Source organism: Gobio gobio (genome assembly GCF_949357685.1).
Source record: "Gobio gobio genome assembly, chromosome: 2".
Classification (NCBI taxonomy): domain Eukaryota; kingdom Metazoa; phylum Chordata; class Actinopteri; order Cypriniformes; family Gobionidae; genus Gobio; species Gobio gobio.
The window spans coordinates 68,173,312-68,194,710 of NC_137098.1; the positions used below are offsets into that span (position 1 = coordinate 68,173,312).

General features: G+C 36.6%; 1 protein-coding gene across 1 annotated transcript; it reads left to right on the forward strand.

The window, feature by feature from the left end:
- Positions 1 to 2,843: 2,843 nt before the first annotated feature.
- On the forward strand, positions 2,844 to 17,911 carry LOC307122653 (SLAM family member 8-like). The gene is made up of 7 exons (XM_079810811.1): positions 2,844 to 3,835; positions 4,774 to 5,085; positions 10,287 to 10,550; positions 11,618 to 11,716; positions 14,900 to 14,964; positions 15,117 to 15,191; positions 15,403 to 17,911. The coding sequence occupies exons 1-7, from the start codon at positions 3,772 to 3,774 to the stop codon at positions 15,487 to 15,489; spliced, it is 966 nt and encodes a 321-aa protein (XP_079666937.1). The 5' UTR covers positions 2,844 to 3,771; the 3' UTR covers positions 15,490 to 17,911.
- The last annotated feature ends 3,488 nt before the right edge of the window (positions 17,912 to 21,399 follow it).

The following is a 21,399-nucleotide window of genomic DNA, read 5'->3' on the forward strand; positions in this document are numbered from 1 at the left end:
CTAGTTTTTTTGTAGTGAGTATACTGTGATCCCCCCCCCCCCAGCCTCATACGCTACCCATCCAACATTCCAATTTATTATAAGCGACAAAAGACAGAAAAGACAGTCAGCTGATAAAACCTGTGTTCCAGGTACCATATTCATGTAGTATAATCATTCTTAAAGGTATAGTTCACCCAAAAAGTCTTTCTTCTGTTTAACACAAAATATGATATTTTAAAAAATGTTGGTAATCAGACAGTTGACTTCCAAAGTAGGAAAAAATATAGACTATGAAAGTCAATGGGTGCTGCCAACTGTCTGATTACCAACATTTCTCAAAATATCATCTTGAAAAAGGCTATTGAAGCTATCTATTGAAAAATGAATCTCTTTTCAATAGCTAATTACTATAACTACACTGTAAAAAAAAAAAATCAGGTCTCCAATTGAAAATTTTCTAGTGACTGATCCCATCTACATTTTTCAGTTGGCCAAATTGAATTTCTGTGAATTGATGCAATTTAATTAACAGAAATTAAATTTGGCCAACAAAAAAATTTAGATGTGATCAGTCACTAGAAAATGTTCAATTGGAGACCTGATTTTTTTTTACAGTGTATTGATAACTAATATCACCATATAGTAATTTATTACTGTAATTTTTTGAAATTAGACATGTGCCAGTATCTGTAATACAATATAACACGATAATGAATCAAAATATCGTGAATAATTATTTATTACGAATTATTTAGATTTTTAGAATGCATTTTAAGAATACATGTTCCCCACTAACCATTTAAAATGCACAGCACCACTGTATTCTAAGTAATTTAATTACTTGCAATGACAACATAAGTGTTGACCAACACCAATAAAGTTATACTTTAATGTGTGAGGTTATAGATGTACAAAACATTAAAAAGTCTCAGTTTCATTGTAGGGCTGGGCTCATGTTTGTGCTTTAAGCTTACAAGCTGATATAGTCACATTACATCTCGGGAGATGTGGGTTACTGATGAAAATGCGGTCGAGATGTCCGTACAGGGTGTATGGCTAAAATAGTCCTGTTAGGATATGGGTGATTTAGCAAGCACAGTCCCAGGAGGGACCCAAAGTTTCATCATGCCGTATAAAAGCTTAAGCAATTGTCGCACTATGAAAATTTGATACCGTCACATGGCTATTTTAAATGAATGGACATTTAAGGTGACCATGAATTAACTCTCATTTACAGTCATTGACTTCATGATTTTTAATTGTTTATATCAGATTTGCATGCGTGCTGATATCTATCTAACTTACTGTCCCTCCACTCTAACCAAGGATGCCTGTTTTTTAAATTCCCTAGCCTGAGTTTCAGTCCACAAGGCTGGCCAGGAGTTCTCATTTCTCTCATCATCTGAAATAATATAAAAATTGTATTGTTTACCACACACACACACACACACACACTATCTCCCCTCTTCTGCCGCATTAATTGATCCACCACACTAACGGTAGTGAAGTTAACAAGTTCTGAATAAAATTCAATATACCAACTATATACCCCTGCTGTTACAGTTACGTTTAATGATAACATGTACTGTATTCAGGGCTCTCGAGTTTTGAACTGAGTTCAGAGTGAGATTTTGGCGATGGCAGCAGGGGTGGGTGGGGACGAGGTTCTGATCTGAAAAATGACACTAATTTGTATAAATAAATAAATAAATATATAATATATTTTTTTTATTGAATTCAACATTTCTGTGTGTGTGTTTGGGGGGGGGGGGCATAGTATTAATTCTTGCATTTCTCTATTTCAAAGATTTCAGGGAAGGGGCAAATTAATAATCCATAATAATTTGGAATATATATATATTTTTCTGAATTTACTGTATTGTAAATATAATTTATTCTGAAGCAATAGTCTCACCAGTGTTCAATCAGCTTTGAGATATTTAAATCTGCATGTCTTTGATAGGGCATTTTCCCATAATCTTATTAAATATAGGCTATGCTTCAGCTTTCATTTTATATTCTTAAATTTGATCTATAAATTAAATTAGAATAAGACACTGTAGGGCTGTTGCCAATTAAATTAAATCATTTACACTGAAAATGTTATGAGATTGTTTTAAATATTTTTGAATATACAAATAAGAAATGTTGGAAAGAAAACATTAAACTAAACCACCAGTAGGTGGCAGAATGTAAACGTTGTTGTTGCGGGAATATCTAAATCTTACCCGGATACAGCAATGCTATTTTCTGATTGGCTGTTCGGTAGCTATATTTTTTATTTGATTGGCTCGTGTCCAAAAACATTAGTGATTCGCAATCGCAACCACAGTCTATGTTCGCAACACAGACGGGGTGAATTTATGAATGGAAGTTCTGTCACTAAACGATGTTGTTACGTATCCACACGCTTTTTTAAGTGGGTATACGGAAATCCTTGGCCTTTCCTAGTGGGTATACGGCGTATACCTGCGTATCACGTAGACTACACCACTGCATGCATCTGAACAAAGATGTCCAGGACCTCTGGCAGAAAATTAGGCCCACAGCATTAAAAATACCGCATTTTACACATGAGGCACCACACCCATCTTAAGTGTTTCTAACCACCACTTCCTCATTTGTGTGTTGCAAAGGTTCCCAAGGATAGTGTGGATATTACTTTGATAGGCGACAATGAAGGGATTATTTAAAAGCCATTATTTAAAATGGGAATTTCTCTGGATCCTCTGGAACGTTTGGGATACTGTAAGTGCACAACTACATTAAATATATCCCACTGTGGAAATGTTACATACTGTGCCTTTAACCCCATTGTGTGCTGGTATCCACAGAAACACCACCCACCAGTAAGTTGTTGCTGCACATAACCAAATCACAAGATGGCGCAGTGGCCATTCTTCTACGTTTCCTCCGCGTACACGGAAGTCTGGATGGATGGTTATCAGAATGAACTGCTCAGTGTTTTTCAGGGTTTGTGCTGACACCTGTTTCCAGTAAACGAGTTTTCCTGACAAAGCCCAGCTCTTCTGCTGACCGTCTGAGTAATACTTTCCTTTAGAACTAAAACCTCTGTCGATGTGAGTTTCACTTCCTCTGTTCGGCTGCACTGCAATGTCCTGCACAGCCTAAAATAACTGATTCTGATGTGTGTAAACAACAAAGGATGTGTCTTTGCACATATGCTTTGAACAAAGGTGCATTTCGTACGCCTTCTTTTTTGGAAAAGATGTGAGAAAAGGGCATAACATTGCTTTTCTCTTGCATGACATGGTGTGGTTAAGGTTTGTGGTTCACCAGCTTTATGTGGTCCGCTTGCCATATGCAAACTAATATTCTTTCACCGACACATTAGCAAATAAAACTTTGTTTACACAGACAGACAGTGACGCTAAGCACCTTTGGCAAAGAGAATCTCTTTTCTAAGTTGACTTCCTTATTCCGCCTGGAATTTCACTTCACTTTCACTCCCTGATGAGGTGCCAGTAGTTTTGCTCACTTACAGTAACACGAATGCTTCACCTCCACATCAACGTCCTGCAGTGTTGGTTTATGAAACCCTAAGTGGGAGGCGCACACAGAATTAGAGCAGAAAGCCCCTAAACCTCAAGCGCATCTTCCAGGCGGTGTCTCTTCTCAAAGGTCTTTGTGTGTTGTTGTTTGTGTCAGATCAGCAACAGGACTGTGGGCAAATGTACTCAAACTGAGAGACTCGAGGCGGTCGCTGTGAGGAAGTCGTTTTTTCTCTTCAGTCTCAGATGCCTCAGTCTGTCGTCTAAACGTCCGGACATGAACGCATTTCAAGAGTCCTGCTGCTCCAGTTTAGCAGTTCTCCTGCTTTTCCTTCTCCAGGGTGAGTAGAAACATCAGTTAAAGTCTCATCAGACTGTAAGACACTTCCTGATTTGTATTTGGTGTTTATGGGAATTAACGTGCATCTGAAAAACTGCTTTTGGATCCATATATACAGGCAGTCACACTATGTAGATGTGCATTTAAGTGTTTGTTTATAAGTGTGTAAATCTGTATGGCATCGGAACGTGAAGTAAATGCCATTACATGTTTATTAATGCAATGCATGTTTTAAAGGATTTTATTTAAGTTGAAATGCTTTTTATTTTTGAGCTAAATGATAAGGCATGTTGTGTTTTAGTCTTATCTGTGTTTCATCGGTGAGAAAAGACTACAGTTCAGCTCAGAAAACCTCAAGCCTTATCTTGAGAATATTCTGACCGTTATTCTGTTGCAACCAGCATTAATGTTATTTCAGGGTTTACTTCACTTGGCATTCAGTGAAATGGAAGAATATATTCTATTCAAGCGTGCAACATTTATAAAACAATAGGCAGCTGTTGAGGTGATGTGGTGAAGAGTAAATACACACAATGAAAATAGAGCAAGAGTGATGGAGGAGGAGGAGGTGTGAAACTTCCTCTGTAGAGCGAGAATAGACAAGGGCTGAAAAATACAGAGTCATTGTGCAAATATCACAGGCCATGGCATTCAGATATCTGGAGGGAATACAGTTCTTCTTCAGTCTGACTGTGCTGGCGTGCCGTTCTCCAGAAGATAAGAGTGAATTAGTGAGAAGTGTGAGATGGTCTGTGGTGATGAAACCTCAACTCAAATGCTGTGAGGCTTTTGATGGGGCATTTGATATTTGTCATCTTTCTCTGTTCCCTTTTCTCATTGGTTCTGATGGTGGTGTCAAACTGGTATTTAATTAATCTTATGTTGAATGTGAAAGCATGACATGATTTTGTAATAATATGTAATTGTTGTGTATTGTAGGGTCACGTGCTGATGATGCAGGTGTTTATGTGCACAAAGCTGTCGGAGACTCGCTGGATTTAATTGCTGATTATCCAAAAGAAGGTCTTGAAGTAAAGTGGAAATACAATAGGACTGCATTTGCAGAGTATGACAAAGATCAGATCACACGGGTGCATCCTCGGTTATTTCACAAAAGGTTAAAGATGAATAAGGACAGTATTAGTATAACAGTAGAAGACCTGAAACTCCAGGATTCTGGAATCTTCTCTATTGTTATGGAAAACAAATCTGGTCAACTTCCAACAAAACTCATTGTGCTGCATGTTCATGGTGAGTTTAATGACTTGATATTTACCCTGTCAATGCTGTGATGTAAATGGCAAATTCTAAAACACACACAAATATTCAAGAACTTAAAGTTTAAAGGGATATTTCACCCAAAAACTCTCCCTTCAGTTGTTCCAAACCTGCATGAGTTTCTTTCTGAGTATGAGTATGGGAAAAACATGCTATGGAAGTCAATGGCCCATCAACTGTTTGGTCACTGACATTCTTCAAAATCTCTTCTTTGTGTTCAGCAGAATATGTAAAAGCTATGGAACAACACGAGAGTTAGTAAATAGCTGTGTTTCCATCCAAAGTTGTGAATATAACTTATGCGCAAAATTGGAATATCACATAAAACATTTGTGAATAAAGCACTGTTTCTATCCTGTGAGCTGAAGATGACAAAATCGCCACTTCCTGATAAACTAGCGCTAAATATCAGTAAGAAAAATGGAAGACATTGTATAAAATAATTTCTTATTATTATTATTGTTTATCGGGCCGACGAAACGCAACAATGTTATCTTGCTTTTGGAGGCAGATGCTGCTGTTCGGGAAGCAGTCGTGTCTGGTATTATACTGAACCACTTTTGACCACAGACTTTGCTCAGGCATTTCTGAATGACCAAAACAAGATGTGTGACAAGATCGGTCCGCTAGTTGGTCCAGTTATGCCGTCCCATTGCAAAATCAAAGCAATATCCCAACATGAGCACAAAAATAGGTGGATGGAAACACTGATGACAGAATGTTCACTATTGGGTGAACTGTCCCTTTAAATAAGTCCATAGTCATTTAACTGGTTAAACGTCCTCAATGAAGGAAACAGTATGTTAGTATAAAGGGTGAGTTCATACAAAAATTTTAATTATGCCATTGAATCCTCACCCTCATGTTGTTCAAAGCCCATAAGACCTTCGTTCATCTTCAGAACACAAATTAAGATATTTTTGATGAAATCCGAGAGGTTTCTCAACCATCCATAGACAGCAACGTCATAACCACATTCAAGGCCCAGAAAGGCAATAAAGACACACATTGGTCCTACAGCAACGTTGTTACTCTAGCCAAAAATAGTCGTGGCATAAATCGGTAAAAATATGTAACGGGTCAATGACATGACATGTATTTTTTGTGTCCGAATTCATTATTTTCCTAAAAAAAATAAAAATAAATACATGTCACATATCAAATTGATCTACAATATTTCCTTTATAAGATACTCTTTAAATTTTTTTGAAATTCCATTGACTTTTTGAGTTGTAGCGTTTCAAAGACCTAAAATGTTTTAAATTTACATTTAAAAGTATCAATTCCCACTGCAATTGCAAAATGAAGTAAAAACATATATAAATGTAAACCATTATATAATGTATACAAATAAAAAATTAAAAAAAAATCCTTTTGGAAAATTGTGATCTGAGCACATAGAAAAGTGTCCGTGTATATGAATTGGACTAAAAGGGCAATACATAGAAAAGGGAAAGGGAATTTACCATGTGATATGCATTTTACAATGATTCATATGTATATTGTATATGTATATTATTTTAAATGAATATATGGTCGCACCACCTGACATTTTCTGGGTGGTAAAATAAATATTGTTTAATAATGAATTAATGCTGTCTTAAAAGCTGTAAAACCAATGTGAATCAACACTATACATTTTTTGGACATAAAAATGCATTTTAAAACTCTTTTGCTTAAAATTTGTATTTTTTTTATCTTTAAAAAAATTACTATTTTTCTTATTTGTCATTGACCCTAACACAGAACATTTCCTAGTAACACTTTAGAACAATGGTCCGACATTAATAACTGCAGGAAGTAATGCAGGACTAATGAGTAGTACAACATTAACACTTCAGCTATACTACCAACTAATATAGAAACAAGCTTAACTAATCAGTAAGGAATATCAAATGTAGGAGATAGTTCCTTGTTAAGTAATCAATAATTACTGAGGGAGATTGGCATCACTAATAACTATTAACTAACTGACAAATTATAAAGAACTTTATTGTGTGTCTGAGACGTAATCAATCATCATTTTAACTCTGAATAAAGTCATAAAATGCATCACTAATTATTCAAGTGTTACCTAGTAGTCACTAGGCAGGTTACTAGTGATGTGGACCATTATTTTAAAGTGGAAAATATGTTTTTCACTTTAAAATAATGGTCCAGGGGTGCGTTTCCCGTACAACGACGTAACTCACTGCTTAACTACCATAGTACAATGCATCATTGAAGAAATCAACTAGCTAGTCACAACTGTTTCCCGAAACCGTATTGTCGCAAATCTGTCGTTCAACCACATTGGTTAATGATGTCATGCAGGTGGTGGAGTAATAAATGCTTTTAATTAATTATTTTGAGATCGAATTCATGCTAGATTTTTTGCTATACATTATGGACATGGCACCTGAGGAATAATTCAAATTTTTCTCAGTAATTTTGCTTTATTTCCAGATTCAAATAGGCTCTTTTTACGTACTAGAGCACGTCCGCACATGCACACTCTTCAAAAACGGTGCTTTAAATCTCTTGACAAACTAAAAGACATTAATGACATTTGTATGTATTCTAAATAAAAGATATAGGTTGTGCTGAATGTCAGCTTGCTTATTTTGCTCAAGATAAGGATTTATTAAGTCCACATGTCATGCAAACAAGAAACTATGCTTCTAACCACAGGTCGAGCGCTGTCGTTGCAATCACACAAGTTTGCGACACTGTTTGCGAACGTTCGTTCGAATGACAGTTTCGGGAAACACCGACTGGTTGAACTATGTTGATAACGACGGAACTTGCGACCATAGTTGGCTAACGATGCTTTTGGGAAACGCACCCCTGGTCACTAGTACACTGCAAGAACTCCAGTGTTAAATTAACTCTCCTCAGAGTTTATGTTATAAAGCCAAGGGTCAAGAGCCCATCTAAAGTAAACACTGAAAATTGGTGACTCTTTCCTTCAGTGATTCTGCTTGTTATCATCAGGTGTCTTCACTAATTGTCAATCATAACTCAATCAATCTCTTAATTATCTCATTAACTTTAACACTTCTTCAGAGTTACTTTTAAAGAGGTGATGAATTGAGAAATCAACTTTCCTTTGAGCCTTTGGTATATAAAAGTTCATCGTTATATAAGAATATCCTGTAAGTTTCAGAGTAGAAAACGTCCTTGTTAGTCAAAGAAAAACTTTTATAGACACCAGGCCCAGCAAACGAGAGATCTCAGAATATGTCGACCACTGATGTCATAGACTTTAGTAGCACCGTCTCAAGCCCGCCGTGGAGCTAAACGGGTCGCGCTACCGAGCAATAAACATGCCGGTTCCAGTTCACATGCGCAAGACATTGCGCATTTGTTTGCTTCATTTCACTGCAGAATCGATTGTAAACAAGATAGAGGTCGAGACTGGATTTGCAGACATATTGAGATTAAAACACAATGCTGTGCCTTCTATATTGGAACCGACAGGAATGAAGCAACACACTTATGTGAGTAAAACATGTTTTTATATGTGTTAGTATTGCATTGTTACAGATCGTTTGATATCTATTGATTACATACCTTAGCACGCGGTCACAGGCTGGAGAAGGTGTTATTGGTTCATTCGTGATCAGACTCGGACTTGTGACGCCAGCTCGCAAAGCCCAAAGTCCCGGGGCTATGTGCTTTTCAGACGGGCTATCACCTTTCTTGCGCGCGCATGTGTGTGTGTGTGTACGGTTCGCTGTTATATTCACTGATGATCGGGAGAAATGATACAGAAATAACATTTCAATCAATCGCGGGTGGATGAGAGATGAATCATTGTGTTTGCTTGATAAAAATATTTTTCGAGCCCTGTGAACATTTCTCCGGACGCTTTCAAAACAATTCCTCACGTGTACTGAAAGGGGAGCGGAAACTCATTAAATATGCAAATCTTATCCAATCCTAGCCGTGGGCGTTTACTTCCAAGTCTTCAGTGCGGCACGCCCATCAAAACCGATCGTTTTTCAGAGAGCCTCAAAACCAAGGCAGAAAGTAGCCTATTACTTATTCATTATGATGTTTCTGAATGTATGTAAAAACCAGGCAAATGTCATAAATTGACCTCAGACAACAGTATAACATTTTTTGAAAAAGCCTGTTCATGACACCTTTAACACTCTTGAGTGTGGAGTCAAATAAACTCTGAGGAGTGTTAATTTAACACTGGGGTTTTTGCTTGAAGAGTGACTAGATAACACAAGTAATTTGTGATGCATTTTATGACCACATTGAGAGTAAATAAAAAAGACAACTGCTCACATCTCAGACACGTTAATGTTGTGATTAGTAATTAACTAGTAATTATTCATCATTTGTCATATTTACCTATTAGTTATTAGTGATGCCAATCTCCTTCAGTAATTATTGATTAATTTGATATTACTTCCTGATTAGTTAAGCTTGTTTCTATATTAGTTAATAGTAGTAGCTGAAGTGTTAATGTAGTAATGCTCATTAGTTCCTGGATTAGTTCCTGCAGAGTTACTTATTAATGACGGACCATTGTTCTAAAGACTTACCCTTTTCCTAAAAGTTCAACTTTCATTTTGGAACTATTTTTCAACCATGATGGGACGTGTTGGAGGAAAGTCTTTTCAATGGTCATTAAGCGCCCAAATGTTTGCTGGGATGTGACTACAGTGGTTCAACCGTAACATTATAAAGCAATGAGAATACTTTTTGTGTGCAAAAAACAAAACAAAACAAAGATACCTTTATTCAACATTTTCTTCTTTTCTATGTCAGTCTCTGATGCGGTTCATGTGAGCACCAGGACGCATGCGTGTGATGCTTACGCAGGAGCCGGCCAATACTGAGCCGGCGTTCTGACGTAGAACCTGGAAGTGCTGCACTGTGTTTACATTTACAACATGAGCAGCATCAGAGACTGCCACAGAAAAGAAGAAATTGTTGCCCCTATGGATTATTTTAATTATGTTTGTACTACCTTTCTGGGCCTTGAAAGTGGTAATTACGTTGCAGTCTATGGGGCTTCAGAGAGCTCATGCATTTCATCAAAATGATCTTAATTTGTGTTCCCGAAGATGAACGAAGGTCTTACGGGTTTGGAATGACATGAGGGTGAGGAATTAATGACAGAAATTGAATTTTTGAGTGAATTATCCTTTTAACTTTTGCATATTTTTCTCCTACAGATCTCATCAGAGATGTACAGATTGAGTCCAATCATTCCTGGATGAAGTCAAATAACATCTGCACGTTTCATCTTCGGTGTCAGGCGTCCGGCGATCTGAATCCCTCCTACAGCTGGAGCGGCGATTTGGTCACGACTGGACCAAACATGAGTATCAACGTCAATCTATCAGAGAAAGCTACACTCAACTGCACCGCCAACAACACCGTCAGCACCAAACACACCATCAAGACTGTAGAGTGCAGAGGGAAACCGGAGGATCCAAGTGTGTACAGTTTTGCATTAAAATATTAAATTCTCTATGGATTAAACAATTAAACATGTAATACTCTGAAGAAACATGCAATTTCTTTGGAAACCAAAAGGAATTAGTGAATACAGCAAAATCACTGCAGTACCCAGCTAACAAAAAAATATTTTCTAAGAACGTTTTTCTAATTTTAGAATGTCTGATGTGTGGCAAGAAATTATTGTTGGTAAATATATATCTATTAATAACAAATAATCACTTTTGGTCAGTGGTAAGATTAGTAAATTATTCTACTTTAAGTTGAAAACTATAACACCTGATCGTTTTTGTTTCTGGCTTTCTTTGCAACAAATTATGTGTGTTTGTTACAAAGACCACAAACTCATGTTAAAAGTCAAACTGCCCGACTAAAGGAAACACTGATCATTTTCAATAAAACATCAACATCTAAACCTCTGTTAATTCTCAATAAGAGCTTCTGTAGAGGTATAACAGAAATAGTCAGTCTGGTTGATAATGCGTGAAGCTGGTGATGCTGTTTGTGGAGTTGTTTAATCCTCCAGTTGTAGTTATTGTGTTTCTCCAGTGATTCTGCTCATTATTATCAGGTGTTCATCACTAATGCTCAATCATCACTTAATTATACAATTATTATCTGGAAACTAGAAATTTTCCATAACTCATTCAGTTTGAGTTCTGTTTCAGTCATTTTGTTTCACACAACCTTCGGTAATATTTGAGTGTAATTAACTATTTTTTATTGAGTACATATAACTGTTAGGTTTTACAGTGTATTTGAACCTTTTGTTTATTTACAATTGTAACAAAGTTGGAGTTCAGAGAAGGAGGAGGCAGGAACCGGCAAATGCCAGGCATAAAGTTTAATGATAAAACAACGGGTGTTATGTAAATGTAACAAACACACAACATAAAATGTCCCAGGCCTTCCAATAATAAGCTCAGTTATTGTAAGAATAATTATCTAGTAATAATTATAATTATCTATAGCAGTTTTTGGAATAACTGTTATATTTCAATTTCAGTGGAATTGATTTAACAATAATTTATGTCATGTGATGCAGGTCTGAATTATTTGCTGATCGCAGTCGGCGTCTGTATCGCCGCGGTCGTCATATTCGGTGGAAGCGCTGCCGTGTGCTGCTGGCGGAGAAACCGTACAGGTGTGTTGAACAAGTGTGAACATGAACACACACACAACAGAACATAAGTTATTAAAGCAATAAGCCCAAAGAAACCGTGGTTTACTAAGCTAAAGGGGTTTTACCCTTAAAGAAAGAAGATATATTTCCACATACTCATGATCAATGTATGGTTTAAATATATTACAAAATATGTGACAATATATTTACTATGTTATACTAATGCGAGTTACTTTCACTCAAGTGAGTTTTGATTCTGCTACACAAAGTATTTTAGCTGCATTTATGAGGAAAGTTGTGTTGGTATTACTTATTGTTGAAAATATGTAAAGTGTAATTGGTCAAACTTAAATGAGTTGAGTTCAAAGTAGAGTTCGGTGCGGGACTGTTTTCTCGTCCTGCTCCCGCTAATTTTCCAATTAATTATTCCCACTTAAACCAATCATTGCCTTGGTTTAACTCAAAAATAATTGTGATGTGCATCAGAATATTGAGTATTTTGAATCCAACTCATTTGTGCTTGATCAATTAGACTTTTCACTTATGCCCCCTTTTTATAAGATGTAATACAAGTCTCAGGTGTCTGCGAAGTTTCAGCTCAAAATACCCCACAGATCATGTTGTAAATGGCCATTTTTGAGTGGAAAGGAAAACATGCTGTTTTCGTGCATGTATCTTCAAATGCCAATGAGCTTGGTTTTGATTATCATCTCTATCGCGGTCACGCTCGTGCTCAGTTCTTCATCATCATGAGAGTTTATTATCTGCATGTGCTTTAGAGCCATATCAGTCTAAACTTCTGAGATATGGTTTTCTGAGCGCACACACACCCGAAGCACGCACACAGAAAGCTAATAACAGACAGAGCATCCCGAGAGTATTAAACTAAGTTCTCTTTCACGTCTTATTGTGCTTATTGTGCTTAAACTGTCAAACACACACAAGTTTATGTCATAAACACCCAAAGTGGTTACACTTTATTTTGATGGTCCCTTTTGAACATTCTGTTGACTATAAGTAGCGTTGCACCTACATGTCTACTAACTCTCAATAGAATATTAGTAATGTATTAGTAGACTGGTAGGGTTAGAATAAGTTGACATGTAGTTGCAAAGTTACTTAAAGTCAGTGTAATGTCTGTTGGAGGACCATCACAATAAAGAGTTGGCAGATATTAAGCAGACGGTATACTAATACTCTAGTGAGAGTTAGTTGACATGTAGTAGCAAAGTTACTTATAGTCAACAGAATGTTCAAAAGGGACCATCAAAATAAAGTGTTACCCACAAAGTTCTCATAAACACAGTCGGTTATATCTGTGAACATAAATAAACTGCATGTGTATATTAGATATGTGTATGAAAGTGACAGCAGCGTCATATACAGGATCTACTGCTATATCTGCTGTTAATATGAATCAAACAACAGAAAATCACTCACTTCTCTCGACTGAATGAATATTTAGTATTTAATAAGAATACATTTCTAATTTGAATGCTCTGGCGAGGAGATAAACATGGCCGACTGTGTACAGCTCACTGTGGGCGGGGTCTATTTGAATAGGGCGGAGTCCGCCAGCAGTCGTGGGCGTGGCCTGAACGTGACTTCACACTGCTAGAATCTGCAAATGGCTTATTCTAAGACACTGTTTATGATTTATGCCAGGGGATTAACAAAAGAGGAGTGCATGGTAGTTGTGTAACACACTGCTGACACACATTTATGTTCGAAACCATGTAAAAGTTTTTTTGCGTAATAGGTTCCCCCTTAAAGGTGCTGTATGTAAGTTTTTGACTGTTCTAAAGCAACAAAAATACCATAATATGTTTGCAGATATTTAGGAAACATGATGAGGTCACATTAGTGTTAATTTTGTCACCTAATTTAGTCTTAGTCTTGTGCCAAATGTCCTTGTTAGTTTTAGTCACATTTAGTCATTCACATATCTTTTTTTTGTTTTAGTCGACTAAAAGTCTCGTCATTTTAGTCTAGTTTTAGTCAAGGAAAACGTAATATATTGTGTGGCAAAATAAGTTACATAAAATACATATAACCTGCATAATGTATGTGCCACAACACTGGTTGATTTACAGCGTAGATGCCTAAAATCAGCTTTAGCTTATGAGACGACGGGCACAAATATCTTGAATTTCAATCTTGATTCAGTATGAATTAATATGTGTATATCCTACTGTACATATAAGGAAAAATAAGTTTGCCTTTTAGCACTATTTGAAACTTATTTGGGGGTTAAATTATATTTGCTTGCATTCATTACTATTCACTATTATTAACATTTAAAAATTTCACAAATAAGTAAGCAGTTATGATCTGCAATACTTTTTTGAGCAACTGGACTACATGTATTTTTATTAAAGAGCCATACAGGCACCAGTAATGGCATTACAAATGGAAATTTTATTTTTCCAGCCACAAAATGACTCTAATTTTCCTCTTTGCATTGGAATTCTCTATTTTAACATGAATTACTACACATTTTGTAATATAAATAATACAAATATTAGAAGACAAATGTTTTAAGTGGTCATTAATGGACCATACTTATTGCACAAATAGTATTTAGTACCAAAACATCACCTCAAAATATCTCCTCAATAAAGCTTGGATTAGCCAGAATATTTTTAATTTAACTCTGATTTTATTCATCTGAAAGAAGAATGTCATATACACCTCGGATGACTTGAGGGTGAGTAATTCATGGGGTGATTTTCATTTTTGGGTGAACTAACCCTTTAAGTAATACCAACACAACTTTCCTTGTAAACGCAGCTCAAATACTTTGTGTTGTGTTACATAACTTGATTGTGTCAAAGTAACTCGTGGGAATACACATTACTGTAACATAGTAAAGATATATCTTTCAATATACAAAAAGCTTATGTATAATATATTAATGCATTATATTATTACATACATTTTTAAATATATTTAAACTATATATATATCTATATATTTATCTATATATATATATGTGTGTGTGTGTGTGTGTGTGTGTGTGTGTGTGTGTGTGTGTGTGTGTGTGTGTGTGTGTGTGTGTGTGTGTGTGTGTGTGTGTGTGTGTGTTTGCAGAGTCATTTACAATGACTTTGAACTTGGCTCAACCATTTAAAATCAAGGACCGCAGGTATTTGTTTTATCGATAGCGATCCTCGTGACCTCACAGCTGTTTTCTCTCTCTTGCAGGAGAAGGAGAAAGTGAAGCTGGCATTACAGTCTATGAAGACGTGAACACGGATGTTGTTGGAAAGGTGAGCAGCTCACTTCTGCCCTCATGGATTAGAAATCTTCCTGTGGATGATTTTAAATGACTACACGTCTTATACACACATATGAACCTAATATGTGGCATAAAAATGGAGGCATAATTTTTGCAGCTAACCAGATTTAATCTGCATTACAGAAACGATCTGAAAGTGTTGTAAACGGGATGTCCATTTATGAAACGGTGGATGACCTGAAAGTCACAAAAAACTTGGTGAGTACTTGCATGCATCATAATCTAATATTGCATCCTTTTTTGTTCATGAAAGGGGTTTATAATATGTATTTACTTGTGTTGCTTTGCAAGAAAATGGTTTCATGTTGTTATACCACAGTGGGTAGAACGAATATGGAAGTCACAAAGCTTTGTTGCAGAGCATTTCTTTGGAATCGGATGTAACGTCTCGCTCTTACTCCCTCTGCAGCCTCAAACCCTGTATGACAAAATCAACTATCAGCGTCACCCTGCAGTCAGCGCCAGCACTTCCTCCCCATACCAGGAAGTCCTGTGAGTGACAGACGGTTCCTGTGTTGATCTGGTCGACCCTCCTCTCGTATGCACCGGTTCACCTTTGAAGTCTTGCATTAAATGAACTGTGTTGAATATTTCATGTTGAAACGCTTTTTGTATGAAGGAGAATTGAATTTGTAAAGTTAGCACAATATTACGTTATACACATCATTCAATAGTTTGGGATCAGTAAGATTCGGTTTTTATATATATGTTTTTGAAAGATGCTTTCTCACGCTCAACAAGGCTGCATTTATTTGATCAAAAATACAGTAAAAACTGTAATATTGTAAAATACTACAAATTAACTCTTTCCCTGCCAGCGTTTTTGATCATTTACACTAAAGTTTCATGGCCTCCAGAATATTTTGTTGCGTGCAATATATCATAAGAAAGAAAAGATCCTGTTTTTTTTTTGTTTTTTTAATATATAAAGAGATATAAAGTCGCAAAAAAAAGTATTTTTAATATGTAATTCTGATTTTATAACTCAAATTGTGAGTTTATATCTTACAATTCTCAGAACAAAAGTCAGAATTGCAAGGTGTAAACTCACAACTGTGAGATAAAAAGTCTCAATTATCTTTTAAAAAAAAATATTTTGTGAAAGTGTTGCAAAACGTCAATGGCGTTAATGGCGTGGAAAGAGTTAAAGGGGCACTTCAGCGCTGGGAAGATGAATGTGTATTTAAACTGGGTCATTTATGTAGTAGAAATGTGAAATTATTTTAGAAGTTGGTGCCTTCTGGACTGAGAAAAGCAGAATGTATTTTTGGCTCATATGGATGAAAGACAACAACTCCCAGAATGCACTTCGTGAGGGCACTCCCAAGCCACGCCTGCCGGTTACATCACTTGCCCACCGCAGCTTCACCCCACCATCATTTTAATTTTTATAATAATAAAATCCTGTAGATCAGTTAGAGAACCAGCAGACACTGCAATTAAAAACTGAACGTGTCTGCGATGAGCCGAGCGAGAGTCACGGCACAAACGCAGCAGGAGTCAGATTTCATTCATCACGAGAGCGAAGAGCTGAGCAGAGCACGGCGTTCATTCATACAGGCATGTCCAGTCTGCCGCGTTTTCAGATCATGCCTATGGAAGCTTAACTTTCATTGGAATTCATTTAAAAGTTGAAAACACTAACTTTTCTCTGCACCGCTCTGTGATGAATGCCCGAGCCGAGCGGCCGTGCGCATTTACAGTCTGTGAGTGAGATCCCTTCCCTGTGGGCGGGTTGAAAACATGCGGACTAGCTCCTGTAGTCTCTAGCCTCTGGCCAAAAAAGTGTCCGATGACGGAAAATGACATCGGAGGCTTTTTTCCAGACATAAAATACATAAATCTCTCGTCTCAGGGGGATATGAGGGGGGGGAGCACAATCATTCAAATATACAACCGGGTTTCTACTGATACAAAGCTTAATGCTAATCGCTGAAGTAACCTTTTAAAATAACTGTTTTTGTATTGTAATGTATTTTTAGTAATTTATTCCTGAATTTTCAGCATCATTACTCCAGTGAGTTCAGTGTTTCCGTCCACCTTTTTTATGCACATAAACTACGATGGAAACACATTTACCGATTAAATCCCTCCATGCGCAACAAAAAACTCATGTGACTTTGCCTCAACACAGGCTGTGGTTGGATAACTACACTAGCCAGTGGACCAATGGCATCGCAGCATCTCAAATGTTGGTTTGATCTTTCTGAAACGCCTGTGAGTCTTTGATCAGAATGATTTGGTTTAATTCCTCCAGAAGCGTCCCAACACAAGAGAACATGACAGCGTTTATAGCGTTTCATCTGCCGCTCTGAGACACAACTCATTTATGATGGAGGAAAAAAGAGCCACAGTTTCTTCCCCGACTGCAGCAACTTCCTTTTTTATTGCAGATATTTTGCGCCAATTTCCCAGGAAGTGAGGATTTTTTTCACTTGAACATGTGGGATGTAAACGCTGCTTTATTCACGGATGTTTTACGCCATTTGCCATTTTCATATCAGTTTAATGTATCTTTAAAAAGCATTGTTGATCCCAAACTTTTGAATGATAATGTATATTTTTCATACACCCTATGATATAATAACAGCACCATAACCAAAGACTTTCTGCCCTTTCTGAATATGATAAACACTCCAAATTGGTTAGTTTCAGCTATTGATATGCATTAAAAGCAATAATATTGAGATCAAAGGCTAAACGGACAGAGAACAGCTGAGTGATTGAAATCGTCAAACCTCAGGACTTTTTTATTTATTTCAGTAGTGCTTTAGCTTTGAAGTTGTCATTTTCTTAAAATAACAGATCATGCCGTCACACGCCACAGTTGTCATTTCTACAATTCTAGTGAATCAGCACTATAATGAGAATAAATATGTTTCTGCATTTCTTAGAAATAAAGGATGTTCGTAGCGATGACTTGAATTCTTTTCTGAAGAAAGAAAGACATGAACATCTTGGATTAAGTGGGGGGGGGGGTAAATTATCAGGAAATTTTAATTTTAAAGTGAACTAACCCTTTAAGATCTGTTCACTGAAAGGTTATTTGAGGAACCAAAACCAAAAATTTTCTCCACATAATGGACTTCAATGGCAGCCAACGGTTGAAGGTCAAATCAATGCAGTTTCAAAGGAAGGGCTCCAGTGACCGACCCCAGACGAGGAATAGGGTCTGATCTAGACAAACCAGTGGACAGTTTCAAAAATAGTAACATGACTTTGGTGTTATTGTGATTCTTCACAGCGTATGACATCCTCAAATTGGAAAGGTCAAGGTCATGATGTAGGTGGAAGTACCAACCCAGTGTTAAAATGAACGTGCAAAGACTAAATCAAACGAAACAGTCTGTACAAAAATAAAAGTAAAACAACGATGTTGGACTATTTTAAAGTTGGAGGAGAACATGAGATGGAGTTTCAGCACTGGGTTGGTACTTCCCCCTTCATCATGTGACCTTTCCAACGTGATGACGTCAACGTGTTTTTTGTTTTGAAAATGGCCTATGGTTTGGCTAGATCAGACCCTGTTCCTCGTCTGGGATCGGGCAGAGCCACTGAAGCCCTTCCTTTGAAACTGCATTGATTTGGACCTTCAACCGTTGGTTACCATTGAAGTCCATTATGTGGAGAAAAAACATTTTATTCCCTTTCTTTCTTTTGTTTTGAACATATAAAAACAATTAAACAACATTTAGTTTTAACTATAAAGAACCTTTTGAGGAATGGAAGGTTCCATGGATGTTCTTCGTGGAACCATCAATGCCAATAGAGCAACAGTCGGGTTCCATTCATTTTCTCCAGGGAAATTGATTTTCAACGATAACTCATAAATCTTTAAAGTAGCCCTACTGTGAGCTACGCGGTTGTTAATCAATAGCATTAGCTTCAGTTGAAGCCATCAGTCGGCATTATTTCCACTTAGTTTTAAAATAATCGTGTTTAACAGCGGAATTCCTGGTGAAAAACTGCATTACCCATGATGCTGTGCAGAAAATTCCACCAATCAGACTCAAAACAAGCACTGCAAATAACGTAATCGAGTTGGCCTCTCAAAATACTTATATTGTATTGCATAATATGCTTATTCAAATACTTATTATATTTAGTTTTTATAATTCTCCGTTGTTTTTAATTTGATTGTGCTGTTTGCAATGCTTCATGGGATAGTTCTTTCCTTCACTAAAGCTGTTAAGTACCTTTTGTGTTTTTGTCCGATTTTCAAATACTGTTTTGCTTCAAATTAAAGTTTGTACTTTTGTGATTCACCTTATAACGCTTTTTTGAAATCCCAATGGGAGAAATGAATGGAAAGAAATACTTCCGGAACAAGTGCCACTGAAAAATTGGACGTGCACTAATGCACTCTATAAAGAACCTTTTATTTTTAAGAGTGTAGGAGTATCTAACCTTTGCTATCGGTCAGCAAAGAGTAACTTCCCCTCTTTATATTAACATCAGTGTCAAGTCATTTACCGATTGGTCACTTGTCTCAAAATAACATCACTCTTTCCATCAGCACCATTACTTCTCAGACTCCCTCAGCCAAAAGCGTTTGCACCTTTGACACGTCACTCCAATACTCAAATTCTCTAAATTTTGTGACTTCTCAGAAAGAAACCGTACCTTTCTGAGACTCGCCAGAGCAAGGCCTTGTTTTTCCCGTCCCGATTATAAACCAATAGTCACTTTTGGCTAAACATAACAGTCTTCCATTGTCTGACAACAGAATGTACATTCACTAGTCGTATCTTCTGGACTAACTTGTGTTTCACTATAGCCAGTTGTTATGTACGAGTTGGTGTTTGTGTATAAGTTGTGTATTTATATGTGCTTTCTGTGAAGTGACCTTGAGCCTAAGAAAAGCACAACGTAAATAAAACATTGAAATAACGTCACAGAGAAGTTTGGTCAAGTGTGGTCATGTTTCAGTGGAATGTCTTTTTTAGGAGCCATACTTGTGAAGTGTTTTTACTTCTATGCAGATCTTCTGATATAAAGGTGACATGTCTGTTTCTGGTCAAAGTTGACCACTTCCCATTTAAAAGACAGAAACAGCAGTCACAATGACCTAAAACCGTGTCAGTGCTGAGAATACTGTGACACATGCTCACTCTTATATGGTCCTGAGGTTCAGCGGGGCTCTATCGAGTGCATTAGTCCCGCACACTTTTTCCACTCGTTCCGGAATCATTTCTTTCATTCGTTTTGAAAAAAAATCTTCTTTCAAGCATTTTAAGCCGTGGCTCATGGCTTAAAATGCTTGAAAGAAGACTTTCTCTAAAGACTATTCTGAACTATTATTATATAATATGAATTTTATGTACACTGATAAAATGAATGATTGAGGCTGTAAGTGGAACATAAAAAAAGCATTATTTGTTTTTACAAATGTACATATTTGTTACTTTACTTTGATAATTTGAGTAGCTCACTTAATTTGGATTTGTAGCAAAAACATATTTTGTATAATTATATATCGCACTTATCCTGAAAACTCTAGACCAGGCTTTGTAGACGTGTGCATTTCCAACATCCTATTTAAGTTACATTTACTTAAAATATTTACTGCTGGATTTGGCTGAAATGAACCCTTTTCACATTGTTTTTGAAGCACCGCGATGCGCTGCTCGCATCTTGCTGTAATCTTCATTTATTTCCATGTTTAGAAAGTTGTGGGTTTTCTTCTATTTTGGGGGGTTTTGCTGCTGAAATGGAAGCACTCACTCAAAACGAGGATGTTTGCTTTGGATTGGACATTTTGTCACAACTTAATTTTATTGTGTACAATCTACTTACTGGGGTTAAGGAGATTTGTAGTTCCAAGTTCTTTGCGTGGATTTAACTGGAAGAGAAAATGGTTTTAGGCAAAATGAATAAAGTAGAAGGCTTGTTATTATTGTTTAATGTTCTATAAAGTTGGGATTTAGAAAAGTTTTTGTCATGGATTTGGGTGTTACCGTCGTTCGTTAGGCTGACGCAGTGCATCATATAAATTGCTTTGCTCTATGAGCAACTGATAATAGCAGTATTGTGGTTTGAGTCTACTGATTATTACATATAAAGACATAGAACTAATGCATGTCGTATAAGTGTATTCACTTGAGTTATTTTTACGTCTAATTTTATTGCCGCCAAGTTGAATTATGTTTCTGCTACACAAAGTTTTTAAGTTGTGTTTATGAATTACTTCTGGACATTTGAGTTGAAATTACTTAAGGGTGCTTGTTGAAGACATGTAAAGTCTACTCGGTCAAACACAAAATACTTATGCAAATATTTGCCTCAATTTTTTTTGTAAAACCAAGGCAATATTTTTTACAGTATATATTAAGTCCATCGCAAAATATGCATTTATATTTAAAATACCTAAGTATTTTGAGAGTGTAGGGAGACCGTGTGTCATGGG

Bases quoted from the DNA above. Each gene is read 5' to 3' on its own strand.
- LOC307122653 (XM_079810811.1), top strand. From the start codon at position 3,772: ATGAACGCATTTCAAGAGTCCTGCTGCTCCAGTTTAGCAGTTCTCCTG. The intron at 10,551-11,617 runs GTGTGTACAGTT...CATGTGATGCAG, and splicing joins AGGGAAACCGGAGGATCCAA to GTCTGAATTATTTGCTGATC. The intron at 11,717-14,899 runs GTGTGTTGAACA...TCTCTCTTGCAG, and splicing joins CTGGCGGAGAAACCGTACAG to GAGAAGGAGAAAGTGAAGCT.